At 36.0% G+C, this 22,941-nt stretch overlaps 1 protein-coding gene across 2 annotated transcripts; it reads right to left on the bottom strand.

The window, feature by feature from the left end:
* Positions 1-3,699: 3,699 nt before the first annotated feature.
* On the bottom strand, positions 3,700-18,292 carry LOC149078293 (cationic amino acid transporter 2-like). Of its 2 annotated transcripts, none has more exons than XM_089241936.1 (15): positions 18,075-18,292; positions 15,736-15,861; positions 14,405-14,524; positions 12,727-12,855; positions 12,418-12,573; positions 10,924-11,072; positions 10,432-10,546; positions 8,538-8,760; positions 8,132-8,271; positions 7,846-7,948; positions 7,204-7,266; positions 5,944-6,104; positions 5,563-5,729; positions 4,366-4,474; positions 3,700-4,239 (listed from the first exon to the last, which is right to left on the bottom strand). In XM_089241936.1, the coding sequence occupies exons 2-15, from the start codon at positions 15,848-15,850 to the stop codon at positions 4,013-4,015; spliced, it is 1,977 nt and encodes a 658-aa protein (XP_089098062.1). In that variant the 5' UTR covers positions 15,851-15,861; positions 18,075-18,292; the 3' UTR covers positions 3,700-4,012. The 2 variants fall into 2 exon arrangements, with proteins under 2 accessions (XP_089098062.1, XP_089098061.1); XM_089241935.1 differs by having other exon boundaries at positions 17,993-18,286.
* Between the last annotated feature and the right edge of the window lie 4,649 nt (positions 18,293-22,941).

The following is a 22,941-nucleotide window of genomic DNA, read 5'->3' as shown; positions in this document are numbered from 1 at the left end:
CACTCTCCGTTATTACTTCGAAGGTTTCGGCAGCTGGCTGATGTGAAGATAAATCCAAGAAAGAAAATTAGCCTTGCGGGGAATCGAACCCACGTTCTTCCACTTGCTGGGTGAGCACCCTAGGCCATTAAACTAAATGGGGCCATACATGGACAGGAAGACCAAAGCTCACATTGCTGACACTGCCACCAGACGGCGACTTATCCTATAAATCTGTCATGCATGAGAGTAATTAATTCGACTTAATTTATTTTAAGATCTTAAGTGGACTAATATTTTCTTGAGTTAACTTCATATCTCGCGGCACACTGGTCTAGACCATTCAGTTTGATGCTCAGTCTTGCACTTAAAAAGTATGTGCTCTGTAAACATCTGGAAAAAGATTCCATGGTAGACACGAGTTAATCTGGCTCGAGTAATGGTAATTCTCTGAGATGGTAAGTAGCACTAAAATTCTCTCACAACGTGGCTGTTTCATGTTACTGTGTGCATCCATATCAATAAAAATGTCCATTAGCTTAGGCAGAAATTTTTTTTAAAAATTGGGGTAGGCCATAGTTGCCAGATTTGACATGAATAAGTTTTTGTGCCTAGCCCCGCGTGGTAGGTACTGACTTCATTGCCTTTATCTCATGGCATAATTTTTAAAAAAACTCAATTTTTCTTTTATTTAAAGAAAAAAATTATACCACTATCTCAGAGTATCCTATAAAATTGACTCAATCCAAAGCAAAATGACGTTAGCAAAAACAATTTTTGGCCAAAACAGTGTACTTATAGCAACCACAGATAATTCTTTTCCTCTCCTTACTATATTTATTACATTATTATTTTTTTTTTTTTTTTTTTTTTTTGGAGTTTTCCACGGTCCAGTCTGTCAACTCTTTGACTATGCACAGCAAATTGTTAAGGCATGTACATTTTCTAAGAATGAAGCTCAAGACCACTTTCAAAAAGCACAGTGCAAAATGTGTAAATTACAGGGTCCAATGTAAATAAGTCAAGGTGAACCGTATGGTTTTACTGTGTTGTTCATCCTTTTCTTTAAAAAGGGATTTGTTTACATTTTACTGTTCAATGCGTGTCATCGTTTTTGACAAATAAAATATTTTCATTTCTAGCTCTTTGCTGAACGTTGTAAATATTATTTATGCCTCTGCATTCCCTAAAAATATAGAAACCAATTCAATGGGCTATTGGGTAGCATCAGAATCACCAAACGTAGAATAGGCCTATGTATCCAACTTCTTTGTAATGCAAACTTGTTTCACCTATACACAAATGCGTACCATAATTTTGAGTAATGAATGATAGTTACTGTCCAAGACCATAAAGTAGTAAATACAAGATTATTTTCTCCATTCAGACAGAAAGAAGACTTTAAAGACTACTCTACTCGTTGAACCCTGAAACTATAAGCAAAAGAAAATTTAATAAACCAAATGGTCCACATACACCCCCACCCCAAATAACCTGAAAAATGACACAATTTCTGCTTTGGCAGAGCCATCAATTGCAATCTACTACACATTTGCATTATTTGGCAAAATATCTATGAGAGAGAGATTCCCTTCTCAATTAAAAATCAATTACATGGATTTTGTTGATAGGATTTCTTAGCAAATTAGGACGGAACCTAGAAATTAGGACAAAAGTAAGGTATTTTACCAAAAAGTAGTACAAGTGAGAGCCCTGAAAATTAAAAAATTATGTAACCCAAAATGAGAGCAATTTTTTTTTGGAAAAAAAAATTTCAGAAAAATGTAATAAATTGCTCATAAAATTTATGGTTGTATACATTTTAATTTGTATACTATATACTTTATCAAAGGAAGGATATATTATACTGAAAAATCTCTTTTCCTTGATATTGAGCTGAAAGAAAACAATCTCACTAAACATACGATATACCTTAACGGCAGTACAAGGTGCCAAATCAGGGCAAGGAAAGAAAATTATTGCTGAAAAATTTGTAAAAATAATTTTATCTCTAAAATTCAAAAAATGGGTGTTTTGGGTGAAATACACCCATTTTTGGACAAGGGAAATTGTAATTTTTGATGCACATATATATATATGCTCATGACATACACAAATCAGCAAGCTTTTCAGGTCATTTATCAGCATGTCCTGAAAATTCACCACTGGGAAAATTTGACAACCAACAATTCACAGAATGAAAAATTCATCACGGAAAATTCACCAACCTCAACATGAGTAAATGAATGATTGAGTGGGCAGATGAAAGCGTGAGCGAATGAATAAGCCAGTGAATAGGGGGATTGAGTAAGTGAATGAGTGAGTGAATGAATCATCAAGTGAGCGAAACTGGCCTGTCACCAGCTAGCTCGCTCTTGCTCCAGGTCACTCAGTCAATTACTAGATAGCTCATTCTATCACTCACTCACTGATCTGCTCTCTCTGTCTTTTTTACTCACTAGGTATATTTTAGGCACATTATATCATTCGCTCGCTTACTCCCTAGGTCATTCACTCACCAAGTCACTGACTCACAATGTCACTAGATCACTCTCTCAGTAGGCTGGTCACTCACTTGATCTCCATGATGGGCATTTACTCCCTAGATCACCCACTTACTTTGCCATTCACTCATTCTATCAACTCACTATGTTGCTCTTTCTGTCACACACTCAATCACCTGGTTGCTCACTCATTAACTACTGCATCAATTACTGACACTCACTTGGCCATTCCTCGCCCACTGACTCATGTCAAACTATTGCCAGTGAATTTTCTATAAACCAGAGGGGCACCAAAAGGATCTCTCGCATGGGTGAGAATTTTGTCTCTAGCTGCCGCTGAACATTCGTACTTGGTTAAAAATTCATCATGTGACATGTCATCTTTGACAAAACTGGCCAGATACTTATCACAATGAAATCAATAAGCTTTCTAGATATTATGCCAAGGTGAACAGGAAAGAAGCATCGTTTCTCCTCTACAGTGGAACAAATTCAGGACCTCTTGCATACCGAGCAAACACACTTACCATTATATATAGGGTATGAAATACCCTGACCAATTGAACAGGTGCAAAGAGTTTAGTATAAAGGCTATTCTAATATTTTTATTTTTGATAAAACGGCCGTTTTTGAAGGAACAATGAGGGGTCATCGCAATGAGTTGACCATACCTAGATGACTAGTTTCCAGGAATGAAAAAAATTCCCTCCCACCTAATTCCCTTTCCAGAATTTTCTCACTGTCATTCATTCATTCATGTCTGCAGACCAGATTTCCAGTGTGGCTACTCATCATGTGCCAAAAACCTATTGTGCTTATTATGTTGTGAGGATTCGGATTGGTTCTATTTTTAGGAACACTTTCACAGACTGGAGGTTGTGCACCTCTCCTAAATCTTCTCCATAGAAGAGACCGCAAAATACGCTCAGAGATGGTAATGTTCCAAATAGTAGATGACTTCATTTCGTCTAAAAAGAGTTTTCTTCAAAAATGGTTGATAGGTAAAAGAAGATAATTCTTATGACAACAAAAAATTGAGTTTTGCACAGGTGTCATTGTCCTTTCCTTTTCCTGCACTAAAAAATGACACTATTAGGATAATCTGATAATTTTCCGCTTCTTGATTTGGAAGATAGGTTAGTAATATTTCTGAACACATAACACCAGGTAGGTGAGAGTAAAAGCTGCACTAAACAAAAATCAGTTGAGACGCGAGTTAATTTCAGAAAAAAAAAAGTGCTTTATACACACGTAAAATAACATGATCACACAATATTGTGTATATAAATATATTTACAACATTCATTAAACAAATAGTAAACGATACAGCAAAGCCTGTACGGCAGGCTAATTTCATCGGTCGTGTTAAGAAATAAAAATAAATGACGCAACTATTTTACAACTTCAACAGAAGATTATACAAACGTTTTTCCTTCCGTCTTCTGTACAAATGATAGATATCTATCTGAAGTCAAAGAGAAAAATATGAAATATAAGTTCAGATTCCCGATTTTCCTCATTCTCTAGAGCTAAAATTCTGTGGTGTATTTTCCTGTGACTGTCGGGTCAATTTCTGAAGCAGATACTTCGGATAAAGGGCTGTTCATTCTGCTTGTCACTGTACTTTGTGTATTCGTGACACTATTGTTTCTCGACACCAAATTTTCAGAGTTCTCTACATTTCTGGCAACTGGAACTTTGTTCAATGCTCTCTCTGCGCTATGCCAAATGCCGTAGAAGAAATATATACACAACCCTGAAGGAGTACGAAACATGAAAATGTGTCATATATATATATATAACCACACATATTCACAACCATAAATTACAAGCAGAAATATCTTGAATGAATATAATTCGGCAGAAATTAAAGACTATTTACCAATGAGCATCCAAATGCCGAAACGTTTCCAAGTGAGTGGAGGTAATTTGCACATGAGAAACCCATTAACAAATATGCTCAAGACTGGAATAAATGGCACAAGTGGAACCTGAAAAAATAAAGTTGTGAAAATTTGACAAAATACTTAGATGGGAACTAATTTATACGCCATATAGTGCATAGTTTCCCAAACCTTTTGTGTCATCTCCCTCTTCTTCAAAGATTTTTTTTTTTTTTGCATTGCATCACCCCAACTCAGGCCACCCCATAGGGTTCCATACAAAACATACAGATTCTACCACACCCCATTGACCATTCATTTACCCCCAGGAGGTGATATTGCCCACTTTGGGAAACACTGATATAGAGCATGTAAAAGATGGGGACCTTCAACCCCTTAATTCAAACAAGTCAAAGTCAAATGTGTAAAGTTAGTTGTTGCCATTGCAACAAATCACAATGAAATGTACAATTTTGGTGAGGAAAAGATGGAAATCGTCACAAAGCCGGCGCCAATTCAGCCCCCTTGACATTTGAGTCAATGAATGAGCATACAACCAATTTTTGGCCTAATGGCAATTTTCTTAGTGATCATGATTTCAGTGTTGGGATGATAGGTTGGTAACTTAATGTGTTGGGTGATAATTGCAGATGGCTGACATGATGTCCCATTTTTTTCATGATGGGCCAACGTATAAATTTTAATCTGCTGAAAAATTTTTTTTGCCTATAAATATGTTTTGGTAGATTTAACCTATCTTTTTCTACCCCTTATTGGCGCTAATTTTTTACATCTGGTTTTTCAATTTTTTTTTTTTTTTGATGCAGTTTTAGATCGACATCAAAAGTTTTGGTTATTATTCTACTCAAGATAGCAGGGGAAAAATCCTGATGATATATTTTTCATTCATAAAAAAATTCCTAACTTTGTTTACAAAAATCCCTTTAGTATTTGTCTCCATAAGTTTTTTTTGCACAAAACTAGTTATCGTCTGAAAATCTGGCTAACTATCATTTTCCAGGATTGGCAGCTATGACATGTACAAGTAGCAAATGTTCAGGTATTTTCAAATTTGTAGGTGCAAAAACGTTTTGTTGCCACCCCCCCCCCCCACTCAAAGTATGTATGTCTTTTTTTTCATACATGACTCTTTTAATTTACATGCAATGCCTGTGTATACTGCCTGAAATTTTTACCTTGAAGGCAAGTTTCCTGTCTTCAACAGGCTGTCTGTGCAGCATGATGACTAGTATGATAACAAGTGCAGATAGCGCTGCAACTGGTATAATAACTTTGGTGCTATGTTCGAAAGTATAGTCTGTGTTCAGGGCTAAGGCAGCATCAAGAGCAACAACACAAGAACCTGAAACAAATTATGGAGTCCATAATTTAAAAAGACAAATAAAATGTACAATTTTGTGAATCATGGTGACTCATCGCAAAATTTGATAAAAACAAACAAACAAATATGTATCACTGAAACGAGCAAAGTGATATTTAATCCAAATGAGTCAAAGTGAGAAAGGATGCAATTCAAGTAGGAAAAATAACAGAGAATAATAATAATTAACACTTACACACTGTAACAATCAGGATATTGCTAACTTTGGATGTGTTTTTCGTTGGGACTTTGTACCTGTCTAAGTTGAACAACTGACGTAAAAATCCAACACTAGTAAGTTTGTTCATTGAGCTCGACAAAGAGTCCATTTGGGCTTGACCATTTGGCAGTCCATCACTAGTAAGTAAAAACAAAAATCATAATAAGAAAACAATTTTCATATTTATATATGCAAATATGTGGTGCTCGCATTTTTCCTAGCAGATAGTTCGACTAATGAACACCTCGGCTTACAAATTTTTTCAGTTAACAAACATTTTAGTTGATATGGATGTATGAGGGAATATAAAACAGCCACATTGTGAGCAAAATTTTCATACTAATCAAAATGAATCTAATGAGTAACTGTTATTTAAGCAAGATTAATTTATTACCACCTTGGAATCGCTTTCCAGATCTCTTTCAGAAAGATTTTGAACCATTTCAATTGAAATGCATGATTAAACCAAGAGAAAATACATTTAAAAAAGCCTCAGACTTGGATGGTTTCAGTGGATACGCTAAGACTCTTTTCAACAAACTGAACATTCTAGGAACTTACCTTTTCTGTATCCTTATTCTCCATGTGTGTAAGATAGGAAATGAGCTGACTACAGCACACTATCTCACACACTTTCTTTTTTCACAAATGAGACTGAATAGTGCACATATGTGAAGTAAAATATATTATCCCCCCCCCCCCCTCATGCTAGAAGCACGAAGGTGCAGTGTCTTCAGAAAAAAAGAATGTGGAAAAAGTATGTTTGAATGTTTACTTCTGTCTACTTATGCTACTGTATGGAAGTTACTTTCCTAAAATGTTTGGTAACGTGTTTCAATAGGGATACACATTTGCGTTTCAGGCAAAACGTAGATAGCAGAATAAGTTATCTAACCTAGGGGCATTTGCCAAAGTTAAGGGAGGCTTTTAATGTCTCTACTTCAACACCTCATGTCACAGTATGTGAAATAAAGAAGGTTGGATCATTCTCCAGTGGTGTATATGGTATCGCACTAGATTTGCGAGAGGACTTGGGTTACATTTTTGGCAGAAACCAGATGACTTTCTGAGTTCACCTCAACATCATATCCAGTGAAATGCCTATTTCCTTGATGTATTAAGCTGAGAAAAAGCCATCTCACTCCCAAATGTCAAACTATTTAAAATTAATCTTAATTGAAATTATACACTTATTATATCTTACAATAAATGTGTGCAAAGAAATTTTCAACTTACTTTTGAGCAATGCTATGATAATGACCTGGCGAACTAGATACAGATTCTTCTTCTGGTTTGTACCTAAACAAGAACAAAAGAGAAACATGCTGGTTGACATAAGCATGTATGGCTTCAGGAATTGAAGAAATTGTATCTTACACATTATGTTCACTTAGAAGCGAGTAAAACAAGGGGTACAGTAGATTCTACATTATGAACAACAAAATTTATACTGGAACACACTCACATTTTTGTTAACTTACTCTGCATCGGAAATTCTCTACGTTTAAAAAATCCTCTTCCATTTAAAAAAAAAATTTTTTTGATGGAACAAAAAATAATATCATTACAGGAGACTCAACTGATAATAAAGAATTAATTTTATGTAGAAAAGAAACATATGATTTCATACTCTTTCATGAAATCTTTGCAAGGATAAATCAGAAAAGACAAGGGGAAAATTCTTTTCAATCTTCCAAAAAATAGAATAAAATTAATATCAAAATTCTCTAATTCATAAAAAAAAATGTTTTCTCTCACAACATCCAACGGGAATAGATAATAAATAAAATAAATGCAAAATACTGCTGACTCTTAACGACAATAATAAATCATCTTCACATAAAGTTAGTATTGAAGCTTAATGATCTGCAAACAAACCTTAGCACCAATACAGAAACAGCCACTAATGAGTAAGCTAGCAACGTGCCTATGGACATCATCTCAGCAAGTTCTTCAACATTAAACAGCATTGCCATGACACCTGTAAATATTGAGTGCTTCATTATATCTATCATATAAACATACAAAATGAGTATTCGTGATGCATTGCAATCATGCAAACTACGATGTATTGTCTGATTACAGCTCGAAAGATCTGATTGAATGCTCTTCTTACTGAGCATTTGGCTGTAAATAATAAGAACTTGATTTGATAATTACATACCAGCAAAAACTCCAGAGAATATTGTAGCAATCAGGGGAGTCTGGAAACGAGAACTGACACTGGCAAATGTTTTGAAAATCATTCCATCGCTAGCCATAGCATAGAGAACTCGAGGTAGAGGAAACATTGCTCCCAATAGACTGTTTAAAAAAAAGACATTACTTTGAATAAACAGAATAAAACTGTTTATATTCAACTATTTACATTTTGCGAGTGTGAAGTAAATGAAAAATTCCAATACTGCACTAATGTTACTGAATGTGTTCAGACTTCACACTGACATAACCAACAGATCAGAGTTGCTTAAAACAAGAAATAATTTTCTAAACTACAGAACGAATTAGCAGAACTTATGACAATAAAAATGCAGCAAAAAAATTAAAATCAAAATGAAACTTGTACTAACCTAGTAGAAAGCCCAGCTAATGCTCCGACCTTGATGACCCAACTTGCCCAATTCCAACCGACGTGCTCAAAAACATATGGCAGGGGAGCAGATTTGTTTTGGAGATAGTATGGGATCATTAAAGTCTGGACAGATGACACACCAAAGTATGCAAGAAAAATGAATAGCAAGGACACCACTATGCTTATTGGAATGGACTTTTGTGGATGTTTCACTTCTTCACCTGCAGGAGACAAAACGAATCGTGGTCATTAACTCAATTAGAATTAAACATACCATTTTCAATTTCATTCTCTGAATCTCACAAAAAAACTGAAATTCCAGGATACTGACAAAAATACAATGAAACCCTTTGTTTAACAGTCGTCACCCTCCTTTATAGCCAAATAATAATTAATTTTTCATTTTAAAGGCTTCAATAAGAATCTTCTTTAAGGACAAATTTTGTTTGTCTTGCAGATGCCTACAGAAGATGAGTTTTACTGCATTAAAGCCCAATTCCTCATTTCCAATTATTTGGAGCTGAACATACGAACAGAACATGTCATTATATTGCTTATAAGAGTACTTTGAAAATTTTGCTTACTCTTTCCCTCGGATTATAATAATTTTTTGTACATTATAGTAATAAAAAATTTTTAACATTGACAATGTCTGAAAAGAAATTAGTACATCTGCAGGTATAGTGTAAAAAAAATTTCTACAAATGCATACATTTAAATGCAACACCAGGGGCATAGCAATGCAGGAGACCCACACAAACCACAGCCCAAGGGCTTATGATAATGAAATGTGGTACCGCCATTTTCTAGAGAATGTGGGGTAATTTAGCCCATGATGCTGTAAGTCTTGAGTGACATAACGTAAGCATCAGATATTAAAATAAGGAAAAATCATATAACACTACAAAGTTTACTCCACGAAGACATAACAGGCCCAAATTTAATTTTTATTTCTAGCAAAAAGTAGAACAATTGAATTCTTTGTTGTTCTAGTTATTTCTATTGTATCACAAAAGAAATGCCAAATTTGTTTTCATTAATTTTTATTTTGTGAATGGTCCGTTTTTCAGATCCAGAACTTTGTGAAAGGTCCAGAAGACAGACCCAGATTTTGCCAGGGCAGACCCCTGTCTCTACTATTAACACAAAAGGTTTTGACAACTGGCAGATGTGAAGATGAATTGAAGAAAGAAAACTCAGCAGTCTCTTTAGGAGTCAAAGCACTGTCCCCTTGCCATGTCAGTGAGTGCACTAGGCTACAGGAGAAACTAACATCTTCCCTTAGAGCCCGAATATACTGAATTTCTGCCAGATGCCTAAACCTTTGTATGAATAGCAGAGAGTGACATCACATCTTTGTATAAATCGCCATCTGGCAGTAAATGTATTATATGAGCTATTAGCTGATTCATGTCTGACTGTCTATGTATGGTCCTGTTGAATGTATACAGGCTCTAAGGAAAGATGTTCATTACTTCTGTAGTGTAGAGTGATCTAGCACACTCGCCCAGATTGCAGAGGAATGATGGTTCAATTCCTCGCAGAGGCAGTTGAGTTTTCTTTCTTGCACTGATCTCCATATCTGCCAGTTGTCACAACCTTTGAAAGAACCTGAAATTTTATTGTTTTCCCAAAAACTGAATAAGTGATGTTTGGGAAGATGTGTACAAATGTTAATGTCTGTCACCCATTGCTGAAAATTAATGCATATTTTCTCCATTTTCTATTCCAACATGGTCATTCAAATATTAAAAATTAATTTTTCTATGAATAAAGAGTTTGATGAAATGAAAATTGGCAGTGAGCCTGTCCAGGCTTAATCCCCATTTCCTCAAGGATTGTGCTTAACAATTTTTCCAAAAAATAAATAACTAAATGAGCAAACAACATGCCTGTAGAAGCAATGCAGTCGAATCCAATAAAGCCATAAAAGCAAGTAGCAGCTCCTGCCATCATTCCTGACATACCAAATGGAAAAAATCCTCCATCTCCGCCGTTGTTGGTTACCTGATGGAAAGACAGTACTGTATCAGTTGCATTCAAAACATCACTATCACTTGATTCATAGGTTTTTTTTTTTATGATAAAGAAAAAGCTATTCACAGAAAATATTTACAAAAAACATTTATCTATAAAAGAAACATTATTCTATAAAAGTTTTGTTCAAATACTGTATCTATTCTAATCTAACGTTAGTATTTTTCTTTCTAAAATCAAACCTGTTTATCTGGATACATGTTTATGATGATGTCAATGTTGAGAGAAAAACATGAATTTTTTCACAGCTCAGAAATAAGGTGCACATTAGATTCAAGTAGATGTAAACTAATATGGGACTCAAACATCGCTATGTTCAAACAAATAATGGATTTAATGATACTTACATTTTTAAGAGCTATCCCATCTAATTTCCAGTTAGTCACATCTGCTTTTATGGATCCAGCAACAATCACAAATACCACCAGCAACAGGTTGATTCCAGTGAACACATTATTAAAACGGGTTGATTCCTTGACCCCAAAAGCTAACATCACTAGAATAAAGAAAAAATGTAAATGACATTGTACGTATAAGAATATCAATACAACAATCAAAATCACACACATTTTTTTTCTAATCACGTCTGTGATTGATTAAATTTGTGGGTAAGGAGCAGTATGTATCGACGGCCTGGTTCAAAAAGTAACAACTCAGAAAATTGTATTTTTGAGTTATGCATGCCATGAGAATGGTGGCAAATGGCCGAAATGCTATGCAAAACAGCAAAAACTCCCAAATATACTCATACGCTTCCTGCTGTAATTATATCTGAGTTGATTTCCATTCAGTTCCATGTAAAGTAAATCTTTAAAATGCAGGTATCTTAATATAGAATTTTGAGTTGTTGTCTTTTTGAACTGGGCTGTCAATATAAATATAATAGTCAAATCTCAATAACACGAATGTGCAGTGGCCGACAAAAAACTTTGAGTTACTGTTAATTTGACTAATTGGAAATAACATTATATTAATAAATGGTACTGCTGACTGGAATTACTTTAATTACATAACATATGCAAATATGCACGACATGACATATATATGAAAAACAGATGCTATCACAACAATGACATGGCGCAAACTGGCTAAATGTCCCCACAGCACTAATGCAATACAATAGCATAAAACGGCCATCCGTCAGACATAAATGTAATCATATACATAACATCTCCTCCCTTTCTTAGCATTGCAAATGTCACATTCATAACCCAAGTTGGTCCGGAGGTTTCTTTTTTTTTTTTTTTTTTTTTTTTTTTGGGTAGACCTATGAAGAACAGGATGAGCAGATAGCATCATATAGTATGCCAAACTACTGGACATGAAAGAATTAAAAACAATAACATATTCTAATTTAATAATATTTAATTATTGAATGAAACTATTTAGAAATAAACTACACGTAAATGTTGTTTCATGGAAATGGACGCATACATGATACTCGTATAAATGAAATAAATTATAAATAAAGTGTATACAAAATTATCACTTTTTAAAAAATTGCTGTAATTTTTGACGTCTATCACTTTGTTCTTTTGTGAGAAAGTCATTCACGTAGACAAATGGATCCGCTAAATGAATCTGCTAAATTCTATTGCTAGGGGCTAAATTCTATTGATAAATGCTTAATTCTATTGCTAAATGCTATATTTCAAAAATTTCTCTCATTCCCAAAAACTTTGAGTAAAAAAAAAATTTTAACACTGAAATACCAAAAAAATTATGGAGCCGAGTGATAACTTTGACTTAAACAAATATTCAAGTTATCAGAGTTCAACTCATCACAAATTGACTGTATATTAAGGCATGTATAGTAAGGCAAGATCCATCAATAATCTTACCAGTCAGTAGCAAAGTAATACCAAATGCCAAAAAGTCAGGAAAGTTCGAGGTAGCTACCAAAGCCATTGGCATTTTTTCCGTCAAATATTTTTCTATGGTCCCATTGAACATTGCATCAATGTAGCCACTGTACCCTCTAGCAACTGATGCAGTACCTAAAATGTATTTGAATATAATAAATATTTTTTAACTTTTTCACACTTGAAAGCAAATTAGTCAATCCATACATCTGTAGCAGAATCAATATAAGTGTTTTAAATGTTTAAAATATTCACATATTACTTATATGTACCTTATGTAATGCTTACCTATTATGTACTCCAAAATAAGATTCCAACCGATGACGAATGCCATAAATTCTCCGATGGTAACATAGCTGTAAATGTATGCAGAACCGGCTTTGGGGACTCTAGCACCAAATTCAGCATAACACAGACCTAAAGCATGCAAAATATTGTTATGTGATAGCTGATTTGTGATTTGAGTTTTAAAGTCTGATATCTATAATGAACTGATCAATTACAGAAGGAATTGTTCCTAAAGATGTTATTGCCTGAGTTATCATTATCATCAGTCAAAATTTCAATTTGAACAAAGAAAAGTAGAAATACAACTGAACTTTGATGACACAAAATTGCTTCCACTCCAGTAACGTACAGTCAAAAATCATATAGTACCTGATGTCGTGCCAAATTCGCTTAATGACAGAAATTTTCAATGAACAAATCTTCCATTTCTAGGTTTTACACATTAAACTGTGATTTAATGTAACACCAAACTCGTTAAAGCACCAGAATTGTGTGAAATAAATGGTGGTGTTGAATCAGGGTGCAACTCATGGGCGGAGATACGGGATGGGGGGGGGGGGTCAGAGTCAAACGTGGAGTCGACTGATCTAATGTATATATGTATAGATAAATTGACATCAATTGCAAAGCTAACAAAAGTTATCATTTTGGTACATAACATTCTCTGCTAAAGAAGTCATAATCAAATTTGTCATCAGAATTGGCTCCTGCTAGTTCTATCCCTCTATAAAAATGCCCCCTTCCAAATGCTCTATTCTTTAAATGGATTCTAGACAAATGATAGGGGTGGACAAAGATAATAGAACAAGCTTCAGAAGAGGTTCTCACACTTTTTTCACCTGCAGATGCCCCCTTTCTGTAATTTACCCTTATCTGTGGCTTCCCGAAACAAGCAACAAAGACTCACTTCAAAAAAAGTAAGTAAGTAAGGGCTGTGGTGGCTCACAGTTTGAGAGCCCCTGTCCTACAATGATGTAAAGGGGTTAGTAATCTATGTATGTGTTGTTATACCATAATACTAATAATTTAAGTTAATTCTTTTGAACAAAGTCTCTCTCTCTCTTCAAAGAGCAGCAGGCCTTCAACCAACATTAGCGACACAAAAATTCAGATATCTGCCACTTTCACATCAAAATGCAAAAGACAAATGGCAGCACCACTAAAAAACAAAATGTGCATATCTTTGACAACAAAAAAATGTGTTAGGGCTACACCAGGGCTGTACAAATCCCAGGTTGCTATGCCGATTAAAAAATTGGTACTGGCACCAAAACATTTCTTTGTGTAATTACTACATTGCAGGCTGAGAGCAGCACTAAGTGTTTGGGATTTATACCAGCATATCAGCCAACATGAAAGAGGGCCACTGGGCCCTGGGAAAGTCAAAAGAAACACTGTTTTGGACCTTTTCCTTAGGTAAAAAATTTCTTGGCACCTAAAAAATTGTTATGGCACCTAGAATTTTTTGCATTTTTTGTCTAATGTCAGCCTTGGGCACTAACACTGTTACATCACTATGACACATACAGAGCAGTGGTTCTGGCATGAATCAATTCATTAGAAATTTCTCAGACTAATGTTTGTGAAGTGCCATGTACAGCTAAGTCAAGTTTGACTGCAGCGAGAATTTGTAGCAAAAAAAAAAAAAAGAACTTATTGTGTGTATCTGTGAACATACCAGCAAAAATGGAAGCCACCGCTGCCACAAAGAATGAAATATTCACAGCTGGCCCTGCTTTAGTTGATGCAACCTGGCCAGCAAGAACATAGATCCCAAGACCCAATGTGCTTCCAATACCTAGAAAGAGAAAGAGAAAATTCAAAACACTTTCTACAACACTAAAATGCTAACTTAAATAAATAAGGCATGTTACCTCTATTACACACTACACACACATACATTTCTTAGACGTAGAGTTATTATTCTAGGGGGAGAAAACATCTTTGATAAGGTTTATTTCATCATAAGTTGTAAGTATTGTGTCAGCACCTTTATATAAAAATATGAAATATTCTTATGGTATCTTACTCGGTTTACCAAAAATTCGAAAGAACATTCACTGGTTTGTAGTCACCTGAACTAACATTCCCCATATTGATAGGTCCTTTACAGAGCCACTTTAGTGATCTCTAAATGTTCTGCGGAATTTTCAAGTGATCTGGAAACTTGTCCGGCCCTTTCAAGTGCTATAGAAATATGTCGTGAGCCGCTATAAAGTGCTCTGGAACTGTGTCGTGCATAACTCAAGTAATCTGGGAATGCGCCACGGGTAACTTGAGTGGTGTGGAACTGCTGCAAGCTATTTAAGTGCACTAAAACTGTGTCAAATGTCACTCAAGGGATCTTTAAATGTGTCCCGGATGGAACTGTGCTGCAGTGATCTGTGAATGTGCCATAGGCCGCTTAAATCCTCTGGAATTGTGCCACCGGCCACTTAAGCATTCTGTAAATTTGCCGCTTAGTTCATTTTTACAAAATTAGGTTTCAGGTGACAGGCCGTGTAACATAACCCTGAGGGTCAGTTACGCTTAGAGGGTGGGTTGCAATGAATTTCTTAAAAATAAATGAGAAATTTTGAGTTCTTAGCCTTCAAATAGCATTGAAATCAACATAAATGATTACAATAACATATAAAAGTTTTTCCTTCTGAAAATTTAATTTTTTTTTAATATTATTTGCATCAAAAAACTTTTTTTTTTATCATCTAGGGGGCACTAGCCCTCCCCCATATATCTCTGATCCCAATATGTGTTAGGAGGTAGAGGGCAGAGCTGACAAAATTTTGCTGACAAGGTTGGGAGGGGGTCAGAGTTTTGATCACTTTTGCTGGCAAAAGCTAGAGGGGGAGGGTCAAAATATCTAAAATTATATATTATGTCAAAATATCTGCTGACATAATACATGAACAGTCCCTAATACGACACATAAAGCAGAATGAACAAACTAAGAATAGCATGGTGAAAATATTACAATAAGTTTAGCAAAGCGAACATAGTAATGAAACATACCCAATGCTGTAAGGTCTAGAGTGGTTAGACATCTTTTCAGTTGACTCTTGTTTTGATCGACAGCAATCGGTTTCCTTCTGACAAGAGCATTCAAGAAGTTCTTGGATAATTCCATGGATACCTCGTCTGTAAAGCAAAAAATCAAAATGTGAAAGTATTATATATCTTATATATTTTATTAGTAATATAAATAATTTCATTATATATTACTAAATAATATATAACGAAAGGGAGATTTATATCAAATAGGTAAAATATAATTATTCTTCTAATAGCCACACACAAGTGCATTGCTAATAACACCAGGACCCACAGTTTGTTGCTGAATCTAAACGGCAGAGTTTGACTTTTTTTGTCCCGCTCTCACATATATTTTAATGAGCACATGTAAGAGATTTATTCCGGATGTTTCAGATACACGGGTTTTTTTTGTTTGTTTTTCAAAGAACATGATTACAAACTTTCTTTATAAGAAAGTGTTAAAGAAGGAATAAGAAATTTTATCAATATGTGAAATTTTTTAAGTATTATTTTGCGTGAAACATCCATCATATAATTTTTTGCATACACTTATTCAAAGATTCATATGCCAGATTTTACATATATGACAAATGAGTGTGTGTGTGTGCAGTCAGTGACAAAATAGAGCAAATATAGTTTTTGCGCTTATTTTTCCTAGATTCAAGTGAATCTCTATGAATAATACACGCAAATTCATATAATGGTTAGCCCTTCATTAGCTTCAGATTCCATTGATTTGTAGTCCATCCCTGCTGCTCTACACATACATCCACTCATACCCAAAATGGGTTCACAGTGGCCTTCATTTTGTATATAAGGAAGGAAAGTTATTCTGTATCGATAAAAACCCTCTCCCTACAGTTATATTCACAATACATAACTGTAATAAGCAACTTTATGCAATGACAGCTTTTGACTAATTTGTGTGATATTTGGGACATTACGTATTTGTCACTTTGAATGAGCCTCTCAATAAATTTCCAACAACTGTGGACAAACTATTTTGGCCCAATTTCTGCAGTATTTTGAAGGAATACAACACAAACAATAGCAGCACACAAAATGGGTATTCAACGAAAGTTTGTGATTGGCGGTTACAGATTTTAGCAACAATTTGATTTTGCAGAAAAAATCCTATAAGATGACACCACCTCTATCAGAATATCTGGATTGAATGACAAGCTACAAGCACTGAGAGCACAATAAAGTGTGAAATCAAATTGTCACCAACATTTACTAATATACACATTCGACAAACGCTGATTTCTAGTGATGTGTTGCAAACAAATGGTTACATTTCTCCTGAACCACATCACTGATATGGTTTTTTGTAGGCTCTTTCAAAACCTGCTGTGATTGACAAGTATTTGGTAAATGTGACCGATTGTAGCTAGAAGGGTGTTTCCGGAATTGTGGATTAAACTTTTTGGTGGCAATTTGATTTTGCACTCTCATAATCTTTCAGTGCTTGTGTAGCTTGCCATTAAATTCATATATTCTAATGAAAATAATATCGCCTTATAGAATTTATTTTGCTCTTTCTATACATCATAGGCAGAGATAGACTAGGAAGTCTGGAGGAGCAAGGCCATTATTGCTGGGGGGGGGGGGCACGATGATGATGTCAATTCATATACACACATATACATTAGATCTGCCCACTCCATTTTTGATGCTCGGGGGGGGGGGGTGCAAAAAACAGAGATAGGGCAGGATTTATGCTCTATTTAGGCTGGTCTATCAACCCTGTTTGTTTAGCAGTTCACCCTGTACATAGCTAATTACTATCATATCCCCCCATTCCCGTTTGGCCCGCAATTGAGTATTGCAGCTTTTATATGATAAGATCCTATAACACATGAAATATGGCCTAGGAGTCAAAACAAATTTACCCCCCCCCCCATGATATATTGAACAATATATATTATTTTGTTGTAAAAAGGATTCTTTTCTTTCTTCTTTTTATTGAATAGATTATTAAGATAATCATTGTAGAATTCAGGGACATTTCTACATTCAAAGCAGAAAGAAAAAAAATAATTATCCAACCATTGTTGGAATAACAGGCTTCTTAATAATGGACATTAAGATTTAAAAGCCAATGATGATAAGCATTGTTGAAGTAAAAATAATTGTTACAAGAGAATTCAATTTTCTTCTACTCATTCCCATGTATTGTTGAGAGATAATCATTTTTAAAAAAATCGTTTAGATCCTAAAAATAATCCTTACTCACTCGGATTATAACCACGGGGATTGAATCTGTAGCTCCTTTCAACAGTGGAAATATTCACTGGCACACAATATTGTACACTCACCAGTTATACAATAAAAAATCCCGTATCCTATGTGGAAGCGATCCGATTGTTTCTTCGAGGATCCGAGCACTTTTCCAAGATGTGGAAAAACGAGCACCTTTTCCTCGTGGTGTGTCTCCCCCTTCCTAAAGATTCTTCTTCTCTGTAAATGAAGCCGCTCTTCTCTTTACACTTCCCTCGACGTGCTGTGGCTTTTGCCGCTTCTTCTAAATGAAAATGAGGAGAAAAAAGAGAAAGAGAGAGAGCCGTTTCTTTTCCAAAGCGCGGCGGCGAGGCTCAGATTCTCCACGCGCATGCGCACTCTCTGATTTGCTTACCTTTCTTTTTTTGTTTCTATCTCCCTCTCCCCCCCATCTTGTTTATCTCTTGTAGGACTTGCATCTTCTCCTTATACTGAGATGTTATGCAGAGAAAACCTTGTGGTCATTGTCAAGATCAGTCGGCCAAGATGACCTTTTCTCATTTGTTTACGTTGGTAGTACTATTCGGATTTGACAGTATTTCTAACTGCAGGGACGACACTGGATCTGATACCCACGCCGGGATGATTGCGTCATCTGTACGATGTTATTTCGTCAGCATCGGAAGTCATTGCGTCATCCAGTACTGTGTTTCTCTTTTGGTGCCGGCGGGTATCAAATAGAAATCTTTTGCGGCACTTTTACAGTGTTGCGGTGCTGCTGCCCCCCCCCCCCACATCCTGAAGCAGGGCCCCTAGGCTGGGTTCTTTTACGGGGGCCCCCGTTATGATGAATATATAGCGTGAAAAACCAAAAAAATGATTAAAATCCTCCTGGGCCCCAGGGCTGGAGCCTTGTCAGCCCACCCCTTGTGAGGGCCATGGTGCTGTTGGAGCACGTCATAGCGAAGAGCAGTGGCGTCAGAACGGGAGTGCTGCTGTGGGTGCTCGAGCACCCATGATCATTTGTGGCGTGGGTCCGAGCACCTCCAGAATTGATTCAGAAATAAAAAAAAACTTCTCTATAAAACTGAAAACGAGCACTCTCTCACAGGTTCGAAAACACTTCTGACGCCCCTTGCGAAGAGGTTGACTTTATAATTGGTTTTGATTATCCATTGATTTTAATTATATACATTTGATATTTGAATAAAATTAGAAAAAATATATATATCTTCGTCCAAAGGAAAATTCATTCGCCTCGACTTATATTACCAGGCCATTTTACAAGAAATTCTAACTCATGAGACCAGGGTGTCGGCTTTTTGGCAGTGCAATCAGGTCACCGGCAACTGGGGGGGGGTGGGACAGGCGGATCTATTCAAAGCCTTCTACATCAATGTTTCTCAACCACCGGGCCGTGAATGATAGGTACTCTCTCATTTCCCTTCAGTTATTCCCTATTAGTCGTGTGTATGACAGGGCGTATCCCCCCCCCCCCACAGGAAAGAAATCAACCGGGCCGCGGACTTTCAAAGGTACTTCTAAATTCTGGGGAGACTTGGGTCTCACGTGATGGATAGAAGTTTACGCCTATGCACAGTCCTTCCGTCTTGGCACCACAGAGGCAATTTACTGAGACCGGGATTTTTCACGAGCCCGTTTCTTGTTAATTTATATAGTACGTGTGAAATAAAATTCAATTAAAAAAAGATTAATTCCTAGGCCTTCGGAACATAGAATCTTGCCGATTTCTCCCATGTGGATGCCATGAAGGCGATTGAAAAATGACTTCTAGTGACATATGTGTTGTGTCACCCATGTCATAATATTAGTTACCACATGTTACTATATTTTCTCTCTACCTGGTGATCTAATGAAAATTCTGGTGTTGCGGCAAAAGATCCACGCCGCAAAGTCAAGACGTGCTAAGATATAATACAAGTAAATGAAAATGATGGAAAAAAGGAAAAAAAACTCTACGGAAGTTGAAGCTGGAATCATATATTAGTAATTAAGAGAAACAGAAGATTAATAGCTGCGTATACGCAAAACTGCTCTTCTCTAATCAATGGCAACTTGCGTTTCTTAATAAATGCATTATAACGAAGATTCTTTTTCTCATAAAAAAGCGATAATATCGTTTCTTTCCACCCAAACAAAAAAGAATTCATTCATTCTACATTTAGTGAACGAATATAACGTAATTATAATTTGTCTTTTCCGTATTTAAGTGAAATCAATTGCGAATGCTTAATGACATTTCCATGATAGTGAAGCGTGTTTTTCTCGCGCAAAATATATAATATAGAGATCTCTAGGTAAGATTGTCCTTTTTTACTGCATATCCCATTTCCCGTGGAAGTGGAGCGCTAATGTTTTCTAATCCATTATATCACTCATTTTTTTTTTTTTTGTCAAGGAAGTGATCTAAAATATCGATATGCACATTCTTTGGTAAATGACCGATTTCGCCATGAAACTGTACATTTCAAGCTCCTTAATCAATCAGATTCGTAATATTCGGGAAATTTTATAAAAATAATCTAAACTCAGGTACGCTTCTCGGTAAATAAATGAATAAACAAAAATTTATATTCTAAAAGAAATACTGAATTTAAAACCAAATGTGTTGAAAAATGCAAAATTAAAACATTTCAAAAGCCAGAGTATTTCGCCCAAGGCAGCTGTATACACATAAATAGAAATTATGAAATTAGAAGAGAATTAAAAAAATGAAATAAATGAAAAAATACAATAAATGTGGAAAAATGAGGAGGTCGTTCTCAAAATTCTAGTTCTATCTAAAAAGGCAAATATGAAAAAATACAAAAATTGAAAAAAAAACAAACTATTTTTTCAATTTTTGTATTTTTCCATATTTGCCTTTTTCGACTTCCAAAGCTTGTTTTCGCAAAAATGTCAGGGGAACTGATGGTAATTTCATGCTTTTCCATTTATTGTATTTTTTTCATTCTCTTCTTATATGTATATACGTACACACAATATGCATTCTGAAAGAAAAACTGCATTGAAGATTCAAATAATAAATTAAAAATTAGAAATCAAATAAAAGTTTATCGCAAAAATGCCGGGAGAACGGATGGTAATTTTATGCCTATCTTTGACTTACCATCATCAGAAATATTTTTGCTGTTTGGGACGGGAGGGGGGGGGGGAGATTCCCCTTAAGAACGACCTCCTCATTGTTTTTATTTATTTTATTTCCATTTATTTATTTCCTCTTTCTTTTTTTTTAATTTCTACTTACATTGCCGCTGTGGTGGTCGAGTGGTTATAGTGACGGACTCGCGATGCGAGGATCCGGGTTCGAACCCCACGGTGGTGGTCGGCTGAAGTTGGTTTTCTGTGGTTCCCAACTTCAAGGCGCAAATGCGAGCTTAAAAAGTCCCCGTTAAAAAGTCTCGCCACAGAGAGCAACAGTCCTACAACGATAAATCATTCAATCATAACACTTCACTCATAGTTAGAAAAACTGGTGGCAGATGGCAACACTACACATAACAAGCATTACAGAGAAACAAAAAAAAACTTCACGTCAGGTTTCACTACACGTACACGCACATTCCCGTATGTACCGATTCGTTGGGGGGTTCCGGAGGGGGGGTGTGGGCGGGGCGCATGTGTGGCGTAGTAGTAGTAGGTAGGGCCTCCAAAAAATGGCTCGGGGATCCATGATGTTCTTAAGTCAGCCACCTCGTTGGGCAATTTGCCTGTTGTGGCGTGGTATTTGTATTTGTATTTATATAAATTCGGTGAATTTTACTAATTCTTTTTGTGAATGGAATTATATAAAAAATAACAGCTGAAAATATATCTGTACTTTTTTTGTATAGCGTACCTCACGAAACTGAGCTATCTTATAAAAGGGAGTTGTTTATCACAAAAGCCTGCATTGACAAACTTTGGCCTGGGACTGTATTAAAGCTGGATCACTTCTTGGAGCACCGTAAAAGAGCTTCATTACGTCGTGGATGATCGCATGGCAGAAGGATTATTTCTTGGAGGGAATATAAAAGCTTAATTTCTTCTTAGAGGGCCGCATATATACTGTGGTAAAAAAAAATTAGGAATGCCGCCCCCCCCCCTCTGAAGCGGGAAGATTCGAAAAGTAAAATACGTAAACTGGTCCGCTTTCTAGAGCAGCACCCTGAGGATATCAGAACTACGGTCCCGGAGCCAGAACCAGATAGGGAGCAACTATGCCAGTTAGAAGATCCACTAGACTACGACGTCAACTACACCCAGACAGCGATCTCGTACATCTGTTTAGAGAAGAGGAGCCTGAGTAGTCGAGAATGGTTTGATCCACGCTGGCTTATCGAAAAGCAATTACAGGCAGCAATTACTGACGAATGTCTTTGGACCAAATCAAACTACACGGTGCAGCGATTAGATCAACCCAGAAGCAGATTGACAGCTTTCATTGATGTGATAGTTACTGATCCAATGAAAATCCCTGAAGAGAAGCAGATCACACAAATTTTATCAAGAACTATTCCGATTATGACGATTATTACGATGATTTTGTGATTTACAACCTGTGATTTACAATTGTGATTTATTTACATGAATCACCATTTTTCGATTACAAATTTTATACTTGTTTACTGGCGAGGTGCGTAATGGCACCTGCCCATGTATGTAATATATCTTTCTCAAGATCAATAAATGGTTAGGTTTCCCCGGAGGCACCCGAGTCCCCAGGGACAATGTGCTTATATCACTGAGTGTGACGACAGAGCCTGGGTGTCTCTCGGTTCCTATCCCTATCCCCCCCCTCCCACTTATACTTCGACTCGTCCGTGCAGCACGTGTACTGACGTAATAAACCCAATTTGCGATAAAAAGCTTTCTTCTGGTCAGAAGCACCAGTTAACGTTTCATTTTTCCTGTTCATGGGGGAAAACAAGAGATTTGAGTGACTTTGAACATGGCAAAATTGTG

Source organism: Pholcus phalangioides, unplaced genomic scaffold, assembly GCF_987345545.1.
Source record: "Pholcus phalangioides strain wild (caught in Gottingen) unplaced genomic scaffold, Ppha-v1.0 ptg000014l_1, whole genome shotgun sequence".
Lineage (NCBI taxonomy): Eukaryota > Metazoa > Arthropoda > Arachnida > Araneae > Pholcidae > Pholcus > Pholcus phalangioides.
Note: the sequence above shows the minus strand (reverse complement) of the source record. Positions and strands in the feature narration are given on the sequence as shown.